General features: G+C 45.6%; 1 protein-coding gene and 1 long non-coding RNA gene across 2 annotated transcripts in view; one reads left to right on the forward strand and one right to left on the reverse strand.

Annotated features, from left to right (window-relative positions):
- The first annotated feature begins 52 nt into the window (after positions 1-52).
- Positions 53-14,647, forward strand: LOC144479937 (uncharacterized). Its single transcript, XR_013495587.1, has 3 exons — positions 53-110; positions 2,061-2,211; positions 14,394-14,647. It is a non-coding gene; the product is annotated as an uncharacterized LOC144479937 (long non-coding RNA).
- Positions 14,648-15,275: 628 nt separating this feature from the next.
- Positions 15,276-19,224, reverse strand: part of abcg4a (ATP-binding cassette, sub-family G (WHITE), member 4a) — a 145,822-nt gene continuing 141,873 nt past the window's right edge. The window contains exon 15 of the mRNA XM_078198975.1: positions 15,276-18,231. Within this exon, the coding sequence (XP_078055101.1) occupies positions 18,006-18,231 (226 nt within the window). The 3' untranslated portion in view covers positions 15,276-18,005. The remainder of the gene's footprint in view (positions 18,232-19,224) is intronic.

Below are 19,224 nucleotides of genomic sequence, written 5' to 3' on the forward strand. Positions count from 1 at the left end.
GAGAGACTCTTAGCCTTGGCAATAATGCTGCTGATGTCATTTCCTTCCTGACCCAGCTCGCTCCAGGTTTGGCTAAATGCAGGAAAGTGAGAGCGTGAAATCGAGAGTGAGTGAGTGTATGTGTATCTCTCGCTCTCTGTGTCTCAGTGTCTGTGTCTCTCTCGCTCTGTGTGTGTTTGTGTGTGTCTCTCTCTCTCGCTGTGTGCGTCTCTCTCTCGCTGTGTGTGTCTCTCCCTCGCTGTGTGTCTCTCCCTCGCTGTGTGTCTCTCACTCTGTGTGGGTCTCTCTCACTCTGTGTGTGTCTGTTGCTGTGTGTGTCTCTCTCTTGCTGTGTGTGTCTCTCCCTCGCTGTGTGTCTCTCCCTCGCTGTGTGTCTCTCACTCTGTGTGTGTCTCTCTCACTCTGTGTGTGTCTGTTGCTGTGTGTGTCTGTTGCTGTGTGTGTCTGTTGCTGTGTGTGTCTGTTGCTGTGTGTGTCTGTTGCTGTGTGTCTCTCTCTTGCTGTGTGTGTGTGTCTCTCTCTTGCTGTGTGTGTGTCTCTCTCTTGCTGTGTGTGTCTCTCTCTTGCTGTGTGTGTCTCTCTCTTGCTGTGTGTGTCTCTCTTGCTGTGTGTGTCTCTCTCTTGCTGTGTGTGTCTCTCTCTTGCTGTGTGTGTCTCTCTCTTGCTGTGTGTGTCTCTCTCTTGCTGTGTGTGTCTCTCTCTTGCTGTGTGTGTCTCTCTCTTGCTGTGTGTGTCTCTCTCTTGCTGTGTGTGTCTCGCTGTGTGTGTCTCTCTCTTGCTGTGTGTGTCTCTCTCTTGCTGTGTGTGTCTCTCTCTTGCTGTGTGTGTCTCTCTTGCTGTGTGTGTCTCTCTCTTGCTGTGTGTGTCTATCTTGCTGTGTGTGTCTCTCTTGCTGTGTGTGTCTCTCTTGCTGTGTGTGTGTCTCTCTTGCTGTGTGTGTGTCTCTCTTGCTGTGTGTGTGTCTCTCTTGCTGTGTGTGTGTCTCTCTTGCTGTGTGTGTGTCTCTCTTGCTGTGTGTGTGTCTCTCTTGCTGTGTGTGTGTCTCTCTTGCTGTGTGTGTCTCTCTCTTGCTGTGTGTGTCTCTCTCTTGCTGTGTGTGTCTCTCTCTTGCTGTGTGTGTCTCTCTCTTGCTGTGTGTGTCTCTCTCTTGCTGTGTGTGTCTCTCTCTTGCTGTGTGTGTCTCTCTCTTGCTGTGTGTGTCTCTCTCTTGCTGTGTGTGTCTCTCTCTTGCTGTGTGTGTGTCTCTCTCGCTCTGTCTGTTTCTCTCTCGCTGTGTGTGCCTCTCCCTCGCTGTGTGTGTGTCTCTCCCTCGCTGTGTGTGTGTCTCTCCCTCGCTGTGTGTGTGTCTCTCCCTCGCTGTGTGTGTGTCTCTCCCTCGCTGTGTGTGTGTCTCTCCCTCGCTGTGTGTGTGTCTCTCCCTCGCTGTGTGTGTGTCTCTCCCTCGCTGTGTGTGTGTCTCTCCCTCGCTGTGTGTGTGTCTCTCCCTCGCTGTGTGTGTGTCTCTCCCTCGCTGTGTGTGTGTCTCTCCCTCGCTGTGTGTGTGTCTCTCCCTCGCTGTGTGTGTGTCTCTCCCTCGCTGTGTGTGTGTCTCTCCCTCGCTGTGTGTGTGTCTCTCCCTCGCTGTGTGTGTGTCTCTCCCTCGCTGTGTGTGTGTCTCTCCCTCGCTGTGTGTGTGTCTCTCCCTCGCTGTGTGTGTGTCTCTCCCTCGCTGTGTGTGTGTCTCTCCCTCGCTGTGTGTGTGTCTCTCCCTCGCTGTGTGTGTGTCTCTCCCTCGCTGTGTGTGTGTCTCTCCCTCGCTGTGTGTGTGTCTCTCCCTCGCTCTGTGTGTGTCTCTCCCTCGCTCTGTGTGTGTGTCTCTCTCCCTCGCTCTGTGTGTGTGTCTCTCTTGTTCTGTGTGTGTCTCTCACTGTGTGTGTGTCTCTCTCTCACTCTGTGTGTGAGTGTGTGTCTGGTTTCTTTGTCCTATCCTGCTCGCTGGTCCAGCTGTGCTACAATTGCAGCACGCAGATTGTGGGAGTGAATTTTAGTTTAAATTCATCCCTCTGTTGACCTACTTACAGCTTTACATGGATGGAACAGACGGCGCCAGAATCGCAACTAAATAATGAATCATAGACATCAAAAACGAGCAGTGTGATTTACTAAAGACAGAGGACAGAAGCTGCTGGAAAGTACTCAGTTTGTACGCTAGCCTCTGGAAACGAATAGCAGGTTAGCCAATGGGGTGACAGCCCTGAGCAATATAGATATCAGTCAAAATATTACTTTTCTTTTTAGATACAGATTGCCCAGTACTCAGAGTGTATCCAGTGATTTACTAAATCACTAGCAGGAAGTCGGTTAGCTCAGTTGGCTGGATGGCTAGTCCATGATGCGGAGTGATGCCAACAGCGTGGGTTCAATTCCCGCACCAGCTGAGGTTATTCATGAAGGATCTGCCTTCCCAACCTTGCCCCCCCCCGCCTGAGGTGTGCTGACCCTCGGGTTAAAATCACCACCAGACAGCTCTCCCCTTTGCGAGCCTGCTGTCATTTGGGAGAGTGTCGACTTTACCCCTTAAAACATGTTTTCCAACTATTAAAATGATTAGAATCATAGAATCCCTGCAGTGCAGAAGGAGTCCATTCAGCCCATCGATCCTGCACCGACAACAATCCCACCCTATCCCCATAACCCCATGTATTTACCCTGCTAATCCCCCTGACACTAAGGGGCAATTTAGCATGGCTAATTCCTGGCTTGGGTGACTGTCTGTGTGGAGTTTACACGTTCTCCCTGTGTCTGCGTGGGTTTCCTTCGGAGGCTCCAGTTTCCTCCCACACTCCAAAGATGTGCGGGTTAGGTGGATTGGCCATACTAAATTTTCCCCTTAGTGTCGGGGGAACTAGCATGGGGTAAGTGCATGGGGTTCTGAGGATAGGGCCTGGGTGGGATTGTTGTTGGTGCAGACTCGATGGGCCAAATGGCCTCCTTCTGCACTGTAGGGATTCTATGAAACAAACTTGCATTGTTCTCCCTGGAATTTAGAAGGTTAAATGGTGATTTGTTTGAAGTTTTCCGGATATTTAAGGGGAACTGATTGGGTAGATAGAATTAGGGGGGAGGCCTTTTGGCAATGAAGTTGGAAATGTTTCTACACACAATGAGAAGTTTGAAACTGTCTTCCACAAACAGTTGATGATGCTAGATCGATTGTTAATTTGATTTCTGTTTAGCAGAGGTATTATGGGATAAGGGGAAAAAATGGGTATATGGAGTTAGGATACAGACCACGCCAATCCCATTAAACAGTGGAACAGACTCCAGGGACTCAGTGTCGGCATCCTGTTGTTGAAGTGCATTGCCATAGAATTAATTTTCCTGTGTATAATCATAGAATCCCTACGGAGCAGGAGAGGCCATTCGGCCCATCGAGTTTGCACCGACTCTCTGACTGAGCATCTTACCCAGGCCCTCACCCACCTCCTATCCCCATAACCCCGCACATTTACCATGGCTAATCCATCCAACCCACACACCTTGGGACACTATTGGGAAATTTAGCATGGCCAATCCATCTAACTCGCACATCCTTGGAGGAAACCGGAGCACCCGGAGGAAACCCACGCAGACACGGGGAGAATGTGCAAACTCCACACAGACATTCACCCAAGGCCGGAATTAAACCGGGTCCCTGGTGTTTTGAGGCAACTGTGCTAACCTCTGTGCCACCGTGCCACCTGGCAGGTGATCAAAAGTATGGTGAAAGAGGGAGATTTTAAGAATTGTCTAAAAGATGGAAAGAGAGGCAGAGAGGTTTAGTGAAGGGATTGCAGGCGAGGGCCTCTGCTGCTGAAGGCATAGCCAGAAATCGAGGATCACAAGTATCTCAGAGGATCGTGGGCTAGAGAAGATCACAGAGATAGAGGAGGACAAGGATATAGAGCAGGGGTGGGCAACCTGCAGCCCTGGGGCAACCTGCAGCCCTGGGGCCACAGGCAGCCATCTGGGTTCTAAGTGCAGCCCCTCGAGACATTTTGTTGACTGTTGCCCATGCGCAGGGTTGCCACATTCTGCTGACTTCCACCTGTGTAGTTTTTTTCCTATCGATGTGACTGAAGTAATTCGCACGTAAAGCAAGGGCAAGTGAAGTGAGGCATGCTGATTGCTCACAACACTGACTGTGTCCAAAGTGTAAATACTTCTTTTGTTTTTACCATTTGAAGTTGATGATTTCAATTAATATAAATGATTAAGCATTTTTCATAACTCACGATGAAATATTCAGCATGTGTTAAATATATTGAATCATATTCATGGGGACACGGTTAGTGAAGAAGCCCGACTTCAATCTTGCGGCCCACTGAGGTGAAGGAGGGCCACTCATGCGGTTCACTCACTCGCCCAGGTTGCCCTTCACTGCTGTCGAGGGATTTGAAAACAAGGTTGAGAAATTTGAATACAAGTGATTGTGGTGGTGGTGGGAGCCAAATAAGATACAGGAGCAGAATTAGGCCATTCGGCCCATCGAGTCCGTTCCGCCATTCGATCATGGCTGATATGCTCCTCATCCCCATTTTGCTGCCTTCTCCCCATAACCCTTCAACCCAAATCTGTCTAACTCCTCCTTAAATTTACTCACTGTCCCAGCATCCACCACACTTTGGGGTAGCGAATTCCACCGATTCACAACCCTTTGGGAGAAGTAGTTTCTCCTCAACTCTGTTTTAAATTTGCTCCCCCTTATCCTAAGACTATGACCTCTCATCCTAGAATGCCCCACAAGAGGAAGCATCCACTCCACGTCTACTTTATCCATACCTTTCATCACCTTGAATACCTCAATTTGATCTCCCCTCATTCTTCTAAATTCCAGAGAGTGTCGGCCTAAACTGTTCAATCTCTCTTCATACGACAAACCCCTCATCTTTGGAATCAATCTAGTGAACCTCCTCTGAACTGCCTCCAATGCCACTACATCTTTCCTCAAATACAGGGACCAAAACTGTGCACAATACTCCAGGTGCGGCCTCATCAATGCCTTGTATAGTTGCAGCAATACTTCCTTACCTTTATATTCTATTCCTTTAGCTATAAATGCCAACATTCCATTCGCTTTCTTTATTATCTGCTGTACCTGCATGCTAGTTTTCTGTGACTCATGAACAAGGACACCCAGATCCCTCTGCACCAGAGCACCCCGAAATCTCTCCCTATTTAGATAATAAGTTGCCTTCCAATTTTTCCGACCAAAATGCATGACCTCACACTTATCCACATTGAACTCCATCTGCCACATTTTGGCCCACTCTCCTAACCTATCGATATCCATCTGTAAGGTTCTTATTTCCTCAATGCAACTTAGGGCCCGATTTTACCAAAACTTCACGCCCACGGTAAAGTTGGGCGTCGGGCCTATACCGCGATCTGCACCCGATTCCGAGCAGATCGCAGCTTTACCGACACCCGATTCGGGCGCAGGTCCGGCCCACGCCCGAATCGGGCGGCCCGACAATTTAAATGCATGCTAATGCATTTAAATCGACTTAATGAACCGCGCGCCCAACCCTACCGCCAAATCCCACTTTACCGTCTTCTGGTCCGTTCCAAATCCGCGCTTTTAGCGACCTGCAGAATAAAAGTCCGAAGCGGATTTCTATTCTGCAGGGGAACCTCGAAGCCCTCTCTGCCCTTGTGAAGTCACCATCCTCTTCGGCCATCCTTCGTGGACCCCCCCGCTAACCACCCTGGCAGAGGCCCCCCACCCCCAAACTGGATCAGACCCCCCCTGGGAGGCAGCCCCCCCCCCCCCCCCCCCGGCAGACCCACCCCCCCCCCCCCCGCCCGGGATCAGACCCCCCCGGGAGGCAGGCCCCCCTCGGCAGAGCACACCCCCAACCTTCCTCGATCGCTGGTCTCCCTCCACCATCCTTCTGTTAGCAAGATAAGCTGTATGTTCCTCAGCTAGATCCACTTTGGTCAACACAAAGATGGTCCTTCTGCCTTGTGGGTCCATCTGACTCACCAAGTCAGTTACAATACTGCGTTCAGCATCTACTGAACCATCCTGAATACAAAGGATAATGAATGGTACTGGTCGATCTTCCTGGTGTTATCAGTACTGTAACATCAGGAATGGCTGCCGACACCAAGGATATAATTTTTTGCATAAGCAAGGCTTACATGCAGAACCCTAATGCCATTATCCTTTGTATCCAAGATGGTTCAGTAGATGTTGAACGCAGTATTGTAACTGACTTGGTGAGCCAGATGGACCTGTCACACCCCCTCTCCTCCTCCCACCGCATCCCCCCCCCCGCCGCCCTCCAGAGGGTGATCTGGGTCCCGCCCACTCTCCTCCTCCCACCACCCCCCCCCCCCCCCCCCCCCCCCCCCCGCCCGCCCGCCCCAGATGATCTGGGTTAGAGAGCCGCTCTCTCTACTTTTTTCTCCCCGCCCGGGCGCGCTGCTTCGGATTTTTTTTCAATTCGGAGCTCCGATCGTTCCGGCAGCGCTAAGTCCCGCCCACCAGCGGAAGCATCCGCTCCACGTCTACTTTATCCACACCTTTCATCATCTTGTTTACCTCAATTTGATCTCCCCTCATTCTTCTAAGTTCCAGAGAGTATGGGCCTAAACTGTTCAATCTCTCTCCATACGGCAAACCTCTCATCTCTGGAATCAATCCAGTGAATCTCCCTGAAAACACTGCAGAGATGAGAATGCAGAGAGAAGGGGGGTCTCAAAGCAAATTTTTTTAAAATGTAAACAGTAACAAAAAAAATCAAACTTGGAAGAAAATCAAACACTGAAAATAATGGTTCAAATTACATTAATAAATAGAATATTCTGGCTCTGATAGGTTTAATTTCAGGAGAAATTATTCTCACTGTTTTATATTGACTATCTATCCAGTGCAAATTAAGAACTTCAAAAAAAAGTTTTAAACATTGCAGAGAAAACATGAAAGGATGAAAATATCGTGACACAAAATTGCAGGGATATCAACAGAACACCTCTGCAGTGATCGACAAGATATTGGAATAAGTTTTAAACTTTTAAATGTATCTCAAAGATATCTAATTCCGAATAAATGGCAGAAGACAAAAATGGCGAATGTTGATGAATCAGCAGTTTGCTTTGTGACTAAATCTAAAAGCAGTCCCCGGAGACAAGACATTGAGAGTAATGAAACTTTAAAAAGTTAGCAAACTTTCTGCGGTGCCGCATCCTCGGCCCCTCGCACTGGAACTCTCTCCTCGTTCCAGACCCCAGTCCAGCTCTTGTGCTGACGTTTTCCGCAAAACACCCTTGACCTCAGCAAATATGTGACTTCAGGTTGCTTTAGAAGTTTCTTTTTGTGCCACAACAATTGCTCAGAGTCCTGTTAACTTCCCAGTTACTGCCAACCCCCCCAGCATCAGAATAAACTGTTTATCCATTGTGTGGGGTGGGGGGTGGGAACCTGGGTCCCTGGCGCAGTGAGGCAGCAGTACTAACTGTGCCACCGTGCTGTCCTGGCTGGAGTGTGGGGGCGAGGCGTAGAATCATAGAATCCCTACAGTGCAGAAGGAGGCCAATCAGCCCATCGAGTCTGCACAGACCACAATCCCACCCAGGCCCTATTCCCGTAACCCCTCATATTTACCCTGCCAATCCCCCTGACACTATGGTCAATTTAGCATGGCCAATCAACCTAACCTGCACATCTTTGGAGTGTGTGAGAAAACCAGAGCACGCGGAGGAAACCCATGCAGACACGTGTGCAAGCTCCATACAGATAGTGACCTGAGGCCAGAATTGAACCCGGGTCCCTGGTGCTATGAGGCAGTTGTGCTAACCACTGTGCCACCGTGCTGCCCAAAGTCATGTGAGGAAACCTCCAGGAACACACTTGGTCACAGTTGGCAACCCTATCTTACTGGTCGACCACCACCTCCATTTTAGGTTGCCAACTTTGGTTGGATACAGTTTCAGTGGATTCAACACATTGAGCTGTCACTTCCAACTGTCCCATTCAGTTAAACAACCTCCCTCTCCCCTCAATAACAACATTTCTTCAAAGACCTCAGCGAAGATCACTGTCGGGCATGGCTCAGCTGAAAGAATAGCTTTCTTCGCTCTCAGCCTGGATTGAGACTTGAAGAATGGTTAGTTGAGTTAGATAGCGGTGTGGCCTCATCATCCGATACCTTGGCCTGAGTCAGCAGCTTCTAAAGAATTAAACTTGGCGTGCAATATTGAACTCAAAATCTTCATATGTGTACACGTGGCTTTAACAAACCTTGTATAAATATAGCACCTTTAATATAATAGTGCCACAATGTTTCACAAAGCTAAATTTGACCCTGAGCTGCATGGGTGGATATTGGGGATAATGGGTAAACGTTTGGTCAGAGAGGTCGGTTTTAAGGACCCTCTTTGGGAAAGAGGTAGAGAGGTTAAGAACGGAATTCCAGAGCTTAGAGCCCACGCAACTGAGGGCATGACAACCAATTGGGGAGAAACTGGGGTGCAGATGATTTCAGAAAACGCTGGGGATTACAGAGGTGTGAGGCCAGAGAGGGAATTTGAAAACTAGGGTAAGAATTTTAAAATCGAGGACTTGCTTAATTAGGAGCCAATTTAGGTCAACAAGCGCAAAGTGATAGTGGGCGGCACGGTAGCACAGTGGTTAGCACTGCTGCCTCACAGCTCCAGGGACCTGGGTTCAATTCCGGCCTTGAGTGACTGTCTGTGTGGAGTTTGCACGTTCTCCCTGTGTCTGCGTGGGTTTCCTCCGGGTGCTCCCGTTTCCTCCCACAGTCCAAAGATGTGCGAGTTAGGGTGGATTGTCCATGCCTAATTGTCCCTTGGTGTCCCAAGATGTGTAGGTTAGATGGATTAGCCATGGGAAATGTGTGGAGGTGGGGTTGGACCTTGGTAAGATACTCTGTCAAAGAGTTGATGCAAACCTGATGGGCCAAATGGCCTCTGCTGCACTGTCGGGATTCTATATAGGTGAACGGGGCTCAGTGCAAGTCAGGGCACGGGCTACTAAGTCTGAGGTAACCTCATGCTGTACAGAACTCTGGTGCGGCCGCACTTGGAGTATTGCGTACAGTTCTGGTCACTGCATTATAGGAAGGATGTGGATGCATTGGAAAGGCTGCAGAGGAGATTTACCAGGATGTTGCCTGGTATGGTGGGAAGGTCTTATGAGGAAAGGCTGAGGGACTTGAGGCTGTTTTCGTTAGAGAGAAGGTTAAGAGGTGACTTAATAGAGGCATACAAGATGATCAGAGGATTAGATAGGGTGGACAGTGAGAGCCTTTTTCCTCGGATGGTGATAGCTAGCACGAGGGGACATAGCTTTAAATTGAGGGGTGATAGATATAGGACAGATGTCAGAGGTAGGTTCTTTACTCAGAGTGGTAAGGGCATGGAATGCCCTGCCTGCAGCAGTAGTGGACTCGCCAACATTAAGGACATTTAAATGGTCATTGGATAAACATATGGATGATATTGGAATAGTGTAGGTTAGATGGGCTTTAGATTGGTTTCGCTGGTCGGCGCAATATCGAGGGCCGAAGGGCCTGTACTGCGCTGTAATGTTCTATGTTCATGCTGTCGAATGAGGAGCATGTTGGAGGCTCAGAGGTGACAAAAGCATGGATACGAGTTACAGCATCGGAGAGGCTGAGGCAGTAAGGTGATATAATGGAGGTGGAAATAGGTGTGAGCATGCATGACAACCCAGGTGAAAACTGCCTTCTTTGTTATCCAGTTCCGACATTGGAGATTCCTGGGTACAGTATCTCACTCTCCTTTTCAACCCAAACTCAGGTAGCAAGGGGAGCTGATGGCCCAGTGATATTATCGCTAGTCTATTAATCCAGAACCTCAGCCAATGCTCTATGGACCCGGGTTCCAATCCCGCCATGGAAGATGGTGGAATTTGAATTCCATAAAAAATATCTGGAATTAAGAATCTACCGAGGACCACAAAATCATTGTCGATTGTCAGAAAAGCCCACCTGTTTTACTAATGTTCTCAACACAGTGGTTAGCACTGCTGCTTCACAGCGTTAGGGACCCGGATTCGGTTCCCGGCTTGGGTCACTGTCTGTGTGGAGTGTGCACATTCTCCCCGTGTCTGCATGGGTTTCCCCCCAGTCTGAAAGACGTGCTGATTAGGTGGAGTGGCCGTGCTAAATTCTCCCTCAGTGTACCCGAACAGGCGCCGGAGTGTGGCGACTAGGGGATTTTCACAGTAACTTCATTGCAGTGTTAATGTAAGCCGACTTGTGACAATAAATAAACTTTAAAAACTTTAAAACTGCCATCGTTATCCAGTGTGGCCTACATGTGACTCTAGAGCCACAGCAATGTGGTTGACTCTCAACTGCCCTCGGGCAACTAGGGATGGGCAATAAATGCTGGCCAGCCAGCAACGCCCATGTCCCACAAAGAAAATACGAGTCTTCATAATTCATAGCCATTAGTTAGCATCACACTCCACAGGATATGGTTTTAGTTAGCAGCTGAGAGAGAAAGAGTGAGAAATAAACTCTAATCCTCAGCACAATATAGACCAAAGGTCAGGATATAAATAGTAATTTTATTAGTAATATATGATAACAGAAACTTTTTACAGAAAGTAACATACAAGAGAACAAAAGTCACTCGTATAAATATTCATTAGCAATTTAGGACATCACATCTCTGATTTGCATAAACATTATTAATATGTGACCCGTGTGTTGACTTTAATTCTGTTTAAAAATCAGCCTGACAGTCAAGTCTTTAGCATGTGCAATGTAAACAGAACAAGCCATGGAAAGAAAATAATTTTGGTTAATTCACTGAGATAAAACATTCTTTGAAGCATTCTCAAAGGGTTTATGCACTTGCCTCAAATCCCTTCGGTGTATTTTGACCCAACCTTTCTTTCTCCAGGATTCACTGACCCTTCCGCCGTACAGTTACATCAGTTCCAACATCCCCCCCTGTAGCTGACCGAAGTAGCTACACACGAGCCCAGTGAGCTTCAGTCAACTACCCAACTGTAGACAGCATCACATCTCCCTGCCCAATCCCATGAATGCCCGATGTTCACACAAACTAACAAGGGCATTTTCTAGTGTGGGTCAACGGATTCCGATTGAGGGCAGGAACATTGGCTGAATGTCATGGAATAAGTTGGGATTTCATAATGATTGCACTTTTTCTGAACCTTTTAATATTAAGGTGCAAACCATGATCAGCAGAGCATGTGAGTGTAGAGAATACGAATATCAAGGGGCGGCACGGTGGCACAGCGGTTAACACTGCTGCCTCACAGCGCCAGGGACACGGGTTCAACCTCGCATCACTCTCTGTGTGGAGTTTGCGCTTTCTCCCAGTGCCTGTGTGGGTGCTCTGGTTTCCTCCCACAGTCCAAGGATGTGCAGGTTGGTGGATTGGCCATGCTAAATTGCCCCTTAGTGACCCAAGATGTGTAGATGTGGGGATTAAATATGTGGGGTTACGAAGAGTCGGTGCAGACTCAATGGGCCAAATGGCCTCCTTCTGCACTGTAAGGGATTCTAACTGATTAAAACAGATGTAGAAGAACCTTCAGCCCTTTTGATCTGTTCCTTCTAGAATATTGACTCCCATCTCCTCTAGCTATTTGCCACTCCAATGTCTTGCGGCTAAAGCTTCACTTAAGGGGTTCCCCACACTTGCTACTTTTCTGTCATCAACTGCTTTCTGTCTTGATAATGTCACATATCGTTGCAGGGCAAAAACTGACACGGTATGTGGCTAAAAACAACACGGGTTTGTTCTGAAAATGCCACCCTCTGGCCCAAAGTTCCACCCCAAAACAAAGAATCAAAAGTGTCATTCTCTGTCCTAGAATACAACTGCACACTCGGATTAGTGACTTCCACAAATGTATGCCCTCCTAAGATAGGGTTATGATCCGTCACACTGTGAGATCCTGAATCGCATTCCTTAACATTAACTCGACACTGACAAGTGCGGTTTCTCTGCGGTGATTGAGTGAGTCCAGAGGGATTGGTGTCTGGTCAAAGTTCAGGCATTGTGACCATTCCCAATTCGACAAGAAGGGCAGCGATGGTGGTTCGCAGATTTTCTCTCTGTTCTTTTTCCTTCCCAAATCCCCTAAAGGTTTTGACTCACCAGAGTTTGACTGCCAAAGCTCTTTCATTTTCCTACCTCCAAGACTCGGTTGAAGATCAAGAGTGGTCAGAAGCAAAACCAAAAATGTTTTTCCTTAAAAGGAGCAACAAGACAGTAACCGAGGCTCGGAAGTCATGGGAGATGAGAGAGTTCAATTACTTCTCTGTATTGGCTTCATCTAACGTACTCAGACATTGCATCAATGGGACTCGCTGCTAAAACAGCAAAAAGAACAAAGTATTTTTTGAGCAGAAAAGAAGAAAACCTTTTAGCTGGTTCCTAATTCTTTCAATGAAGCAAGATGATTGAGACCTGAACCATAAACTATAGGTTTCCAACTGGAATCTTCATCAATTACACCAATGGTACTCACCAGAATTGTAACCAATCTTGCTCTGAATAGCCGGCCTGGCACATTCAACCAATTCCAGTTAATTTAAAGTAGATTTTTGCTTGTTAAAAAAAAAATTACCCAGTAGTTGAATTAAGCATTTTTAATAAAACAGCGCAGGAATTTTTGTTATTGTTGCACCACTTTCAACGGACAACGCGGATTAAGCAACTTGGAATTAAGACTATAAAATGTGGGAGCAGAATTAGGCCATTCGGCCCATCGAGTTTGCTCCGCCATTCGATCGTGGCTGATACGTTTCTCAACCCTATTTTCCCACCTTTTCCCCGTAACCTATGATCCCCTTACCAATCAAGAATCTATCTATCTCTGTCTTAAAGACACTCATGACCTGACCTCCACAGCCTTCTGTGGCACTGAATTCCACAGATTCACCACCCTCTGACTGGAGAAATTTCTCCTCATCTCGGTTCTAAAGGGTTGTGCCTTTACTCTAAGGCTGTGCTCTCGGATCCGAGTCTCTCCGACTAATGGAAACATCTCCCCACATCCTCTCTATCCAGGCCTTTCAGTATTCTATAAGTTTCAGTGAGATCCCTTCTCGTACTTCTAAACTCCTTGGAGTACAGACCAAGAATCCTCAAGCGCTCTTCATGTCAAGCCTTTCATTCCCGGGATCATTCACGTGAATGCCCTCTGGACCCTCTCCAAGGCCAGCACAAACTTTCTTAGATACGGGGCCCAAGATTACTCACAATATTCCAAATGTGGTCTGACCAGAGCCTTATAAATTTATATTTATAAATTAAAAGTAGACAGCTGCAGTTCTGATTTCCTGCATTTGCAGCTTTTAATTTCTTTTAACTTTGTGAGCTTTAGAAAGCGGTTGTCTTAATGATGAGACGCCCTCCCATCTTTAATGATGGCAAAGAGTTAATTCAAATGTTGCTATGATGGACTGGCATCAGAAATCTATAGCGTTAGCTTTCAAGTGAACTGTACAGTACAAATTGGTCTTGTGAATGTGCTGAATTCTTTGACATTGTTGCAGACTGTTTAGCTCTTATATACACATATATGGCAGTAAAATCTTACAATTGCATTGATTCTGCAAATACATAGAGGTAGCTTCCCTCATGTCAGGCTCGCATTAGCTATATTTTCAATCCTGTTTGTTTCTGAAGTGCACTTAAATGTTTCAAATTCTTCTGATCTTGCATTCTGCAAATATGTTTCAAACAAAATTAAAAGGAGCTGAGAGCACAGGTCTAAATGGCAGGGTGGAGAAGTTTCGAGAATGAATGTTAGATTGGATGGGCTGCTTTTCTCCCTCTAAGTTTGTCCTCATGAAACTGCAACTGAGCAAGATTTTTGGAAGTGGTCAGACCCACCTTTCCTCGTCCGTTGAATTTTCCCTGGTTTTCTGCCTTGCTTTTGGAATTCATGGTGGATGAGAATTAATCTCAGGGGAGAAAGAAGTTAGCAAAAGTCATGTCCTCCTAAAGCACGCAAGAAAAAATCACACAGTCAAAGGACAGGGCTATGCAACAACATAGGGGGAAAACCAAAGATTTGTTTCTGAAACTTGTAACTAAATATCAAGATGGTCGAACGCTGTTGGGAATTGTGACGTTAGTGTACCTTTAAGAAAGGTTTTTAAAAATCCTATTCTCTGCAGTTGTAAGCAGACTTCGTCAGTTTGGTTTCAATGCTGCTGAATTGTCTACGAGGAGTCCTTTTATTGCTGCTTAACCAGCTTAGGTGGGGTCTGTTTATTTTAACTCTGGGTGGTTTTACGATCGTGCAATGTTAGGAGGACGGTCATGTGTTTTTGGACAGTTTTTTTTCCTTTCCAGTAAGTTTAAGGTTTCATTTTCTGTTTGGCTGCATTTAGAGTTGAGTTTTAGAAGGGGCAGCAAGCTGAAAAGAAGTCTCTCTCTCTCTCTCTCTCCCTGGTTTTGGAAATTCTGCTGGTCAGCAGAAAGCAAGGTCTTGCCTTTCTGAAGGGGGGAACCGGCTGTCGGTGGCTTACCCAGAGTCCCCGATGTTCTGGGAAGCTGTTCTGACTTCAAACTGTTCTGAGTCTATCCAGAGAACTGCAGACTTCATCCAAAGGACTCAGGTCCAGTATCACGTGAGCATTAGTCTTTGCTGGGTTAAACCTGTGAAAAGGGTCTTTTGTCTGTGGGATTGGTTTGATTGGAATACATTAGTTATATTTGTTAAGGGTTATACTATATCATGTTTGTTTGTTTCTTGTTTGTAATTGATAAAGGTTCTTGCTAATTTTCTTTCTATACATGTTAACTAACGTTCATTGATTAGTCACAAGTAGGCTTACATTAACACTGCAATGAAGTCACTATGAAAAATACTATATTCTTAAATAAACTTTGTTTGAAATAAGTTCCCTAGTGGGTCATTTGAATTATGCCTGGAGTGAAACCTATCATGCTTATCCTAGCCAAATTCAAGATGCAAAATGTATGATCCAGGCAAGCTCCATAAAACAATTTGGAGTTTCTGACCTGAACCATAACAGCATATAACGTTTCCTTAAGATTTGGGGACCATCTATGAGTCAAGCTAAGGAAAATAACTGGTTAACGTTGTACAGATACAAGAGATTTGCTTGATTTATCTTTCCTTATTTGGAATGGTCTGGCAGGAAGAATATTTACAGGACTTCCTTTGAAAAGTAAACTGGTTTGGGTCGAGCCCACAAAAGAATGGTCTGTGGGAACAAAACGACGCTGAAAGCGCAACTGACATTTGTTTCGTTCCATACACATCTTCTGCCTTCAGGCAAGAAGCAACTAATAATAGGTAATTAAATGGTTATTGTTAGGGGATTGAAAAGACCATCATCAAAACATCACTGTATGTTAAACTGCCTCGTACGTTAGTTAGGGAGAGAGGATAGCTTGAAACCCTCTGACTTAAAATCATATTTTAGACGTTGACTGGGGAGCGGTGGGGGGGGGGGGGAGGGGGAGGTCACATTTAAAAGAGCTGGGCACAAGAAAGCAAGAAAAAGAGATAAATAACTGGAGCATTGAATCTGGCGATAAAAATATTCGCAGACGAAAAACTAAGATAGTAAAGGTGACCAAAATCATTCTTCCTACTCGACCACAGTACCTAGCCTTCAAAAGTACTTTATTAGCTCCAAAGCGTTGTGAAACTCAGGTGGTCGCTACAGAAATGCAAGTCTTATTTTATTTTTTACCGTGACTGTGGGAGATCCAATATGAACTCTACGAGCCTTTGATAGGGAAGTTAAACTCGAGTGTACCAAAATTAAAACTATAAAACTGTACAAGCAAACAGTCTGCCCCGCGTGACAATCTGTTATGCTGGAGGAGGTCAAACGATCAATAGGTCATTGACTGTGAAATACTGCAGTACTCTTTCACATTAAAGCGTCACAATGATATTTCTAAAGGAAGTTATTCTGTACAATACAAGTTGAGGTCATCCCCATGAGTTTTCATGCTTCATGGAGATGTCACGTTATAATTACCGGAACATTTTCGGAGCGGGAATGTTCTGAACCCATATGTCAACAGTGAGATACTGATTATTACTCCCGTCACATTGAGACTAAAGAAGGAGGACAGATACCATGAAACTCTTCTTCTCATTAGCATGTGAACGCTCAACTCTTTACTCAATAGATGGGATAAACACCATGAAGACTTGCATACACTTTACATATTACTTAGGCCACTGACAATAATAGGTTTGTCATCTTATCAAACCCAATCCCAGATGAGAAGACGAGGGTGTGTCAGCAGGGCCGATGTTCACGGAACTTGTTTGGAGAGGACAGAATTTGAATAAAAACACTCAATAACTCATTAACACTTGTGCAACATAAAATACAGAGGTACATAGATGAAGAAAAGAGCTACACCTGAAAAGAAAAAGACTTTTGGCTTGTGAGGGGACAGTTTAGGGGTTTCCACATAGCTGGATGAAAATCGTGTTCTCATCTGGTTCAAAGGCCAACGTTCCTCTCATGATCCTTTCCACCTGTTGGATGCTAAGGGTGGAATTTCCCCGTCCCACCCGCCACGGGAATTGTAGCAGGCGGGGGCGGACCATGCAAAGCTCCGTTGACCTCGGGCGGGAATTTCCGGCCTTCGGGGCAGCGAGGCCGGAAAATCCCAACCCTAAGGATATCTCACAAGTCTTTATACTCATGGGGAATATGGGCTGTGACAATGTTAAGGAAGCTACCACAACATCTCAGGGTAGTATACAGCACTGATCAAAGACTTGGTGAAAATTGATTTAAAAAATACCTCAGAAAAAGCAGATTTTTAAAAAATCAAACTTTGAAATATTTAAGTTTTAAAGGAATTGCACAGTTTGGGATAATATCCGCTGTGAGTATAAAAATTGGTGCATTTTTTCAACACAGCTACACAAGTGAGGAAAGGGTTCTATCACAGACCCAAAAGTCTAAAAGTTACGATCAAATAAACTGGTGTGGGGGAACAGGTAAACTTGAATAATTCAGATTTTGTTTTTAAATAATTAAGGAAATCTCCAGATACCAAACATAAGAAAATTAAGAGTAATACAAAATTCTGTAAAAATTGATTATACTACAGCTATTCTAAATGTTTGACATTTTCAAGACTGTACTGGTTCTTAAATATACTTTTGAAATTTCAGAAACTAATATAGACTTTCCACAATGCCTGCTATTGTAACAGTTAAAGCCTGGTTCGTAAAGCCTTGCTTAGTTTTACAATCATTATAATTTTGACAAGACGTGCTATAAGCTAACATGCTCCAGGTGAGAGACAAAGGGTGAGATTCTTTGGCCTCCGGCTCAGCGGTTTTCTTGGCGGCGTGCCGTACGCTGGCGGTGGCATCTTCTGGTCCCGCCGCTGTCAATGGGAATTTCCACTGAAGGCACCCCACGCTACCGGGAAACCCCAGCTGGGGATGCGCCGCCAAGGGGACCGGCGTCAACAGCTGGAGAATTCCAGCCAAAGTATACATTGCCCTACATAAACTGTGCTTACTAACAATCCTGATCAAAAATCAAAATTTCATTTTTCTTTTTAAAAAAAAACATATTCTTAAGAGTAGCATATAACTAACAATTCACAAACAGGGCTTCTTCAAACATGTACTCAGTAGGTGAAACATTCTGGCATTGTCACTGTGCAGAAGGCCCATATTTTCATCGTGGCTCCAAAAGGTTTGTTTCCTCTGACAAAGTGTTTTTTATCCAGATGGGCGGGAATTAATCGAAACTCGATAAAAGTAACTGGAAACGGCAAAAACAAACCTTAAAAAAAAATCCAAAAGGCCCATCACAAGCCGTCGTGACGATTTGGAGTCTTAAGTTGTTCAGGCTTCGAGGCCTAGTTCACTGTGGGCCTAATCAACAGGCCACATCCTCAACAAAAGTTCAGCAGAGTGAATCCTGTTCACAGACAACGTGACCGGATGTCGCAGAATATTCACCTGCAATGCAGTCCTCTCTCTATCTCTCAGACTTGACTTTGTATCGCAGGACCAGGTAGGCTGAGAAACGCAAGACAATGAAAAAAATCGCGAGGACGATGAAATCCATATAAAGCTTTGCGTCCTGCACATCCAACTCTTGCAGAACTTTCTTTGGTTCCTTAAAAGGGCAAAACTCAGTATTGCATGTCAGATTTTTTCTGTCCAGTCCATATATTGACAAGATGACGCCCTCAAAGCCATACCTGTTTTAGCGAGAAAAAGAACAAGCAAACAGCATTGTTACTCTGAGGAAATCAATTGATATTGCAAGCGTATTTTACTCATGTTACATCCGAGAACTCACCAAAATTAGAAAGCCTTAACCTCTACATTATCCAGAGAGAACACCTCACCCCATCATCAGATCTAAAGGCGTAAGGTAACACATTCATCATGTTTGATCTTACACTCTGATTAAATCAATATCAACTTCAGGGGAATCTAGATGAACAGATGAGAGAGAAAGGATATGCTGCCAGGGTTAGATAATGAGGGATGAGAAGACCTGGTGTGGAATATTAACACTGTCATATACTAGATGGGCCAAATGGCCTGTGTCTGTTCTGTAGGAACGATGTAATTCGATGCAACTCAGTTGGGGCAGCAGTTGGGATCAACACAGCTGCCCTCAGCACCCTTCGGTTGGGAAAGGGCTGGAGGGAGTGAGGAAATCGAGCAGGGGCTCCATCCCGATCACAACAACAAAGCAACAACTTGCGTTTACCCAGCACCTTTAACATAACAACGTGTCACAAGGTGCTTCACCGGAACATTATCAATCAAAATTTGATTCTGAGTTATAAAAGGAGACATCAGGACAGATGACTAAAAACATGGTCAAAGAGGTAGGTTTTAAGGGGCGTCTTAAATGAGAGGGGGTAGAGATCTTTACGTCGAGGCGGAAGGATTTACGGGAGGAGATCCAGAGCTTAGGGCTAAGGCAGCTGAAATCACAGTCGTTAATGGTACAACGATAAGAATTGGGGTTTTGTGAGATGTCGGAAGAGATCCTGAAGGTTTGTTGGGGTTATAAGAAGTTATGGATAAGAAACCCATGGAGGGATTGGAAAACAAGGATGAGCATTTTAAAATCGAGGTAGTGCCAGACCAAGTGGCAATGTAGATCAGCAAGCAAGGAGTTTTGGGGGTGTTTATTGAAGGGTCATCAACCTCAAATTTATAACTCTGTTTCTCTC

The sequence above is a fragment of the Mustelus asterias genome, chromosome 27 (genome assembly GCF_964213995.1).
Source record: "Mustelus asterias chromosome 27, sMusAst1.hap1.1, whole genome shotgun sequence".
Lineage (NCBI taxonomy): Eukaryota > Metazoa > Chordata > Chondrichthyes > Carcharhiniformes > Triakidae > Mustelus > Mustelus asterias.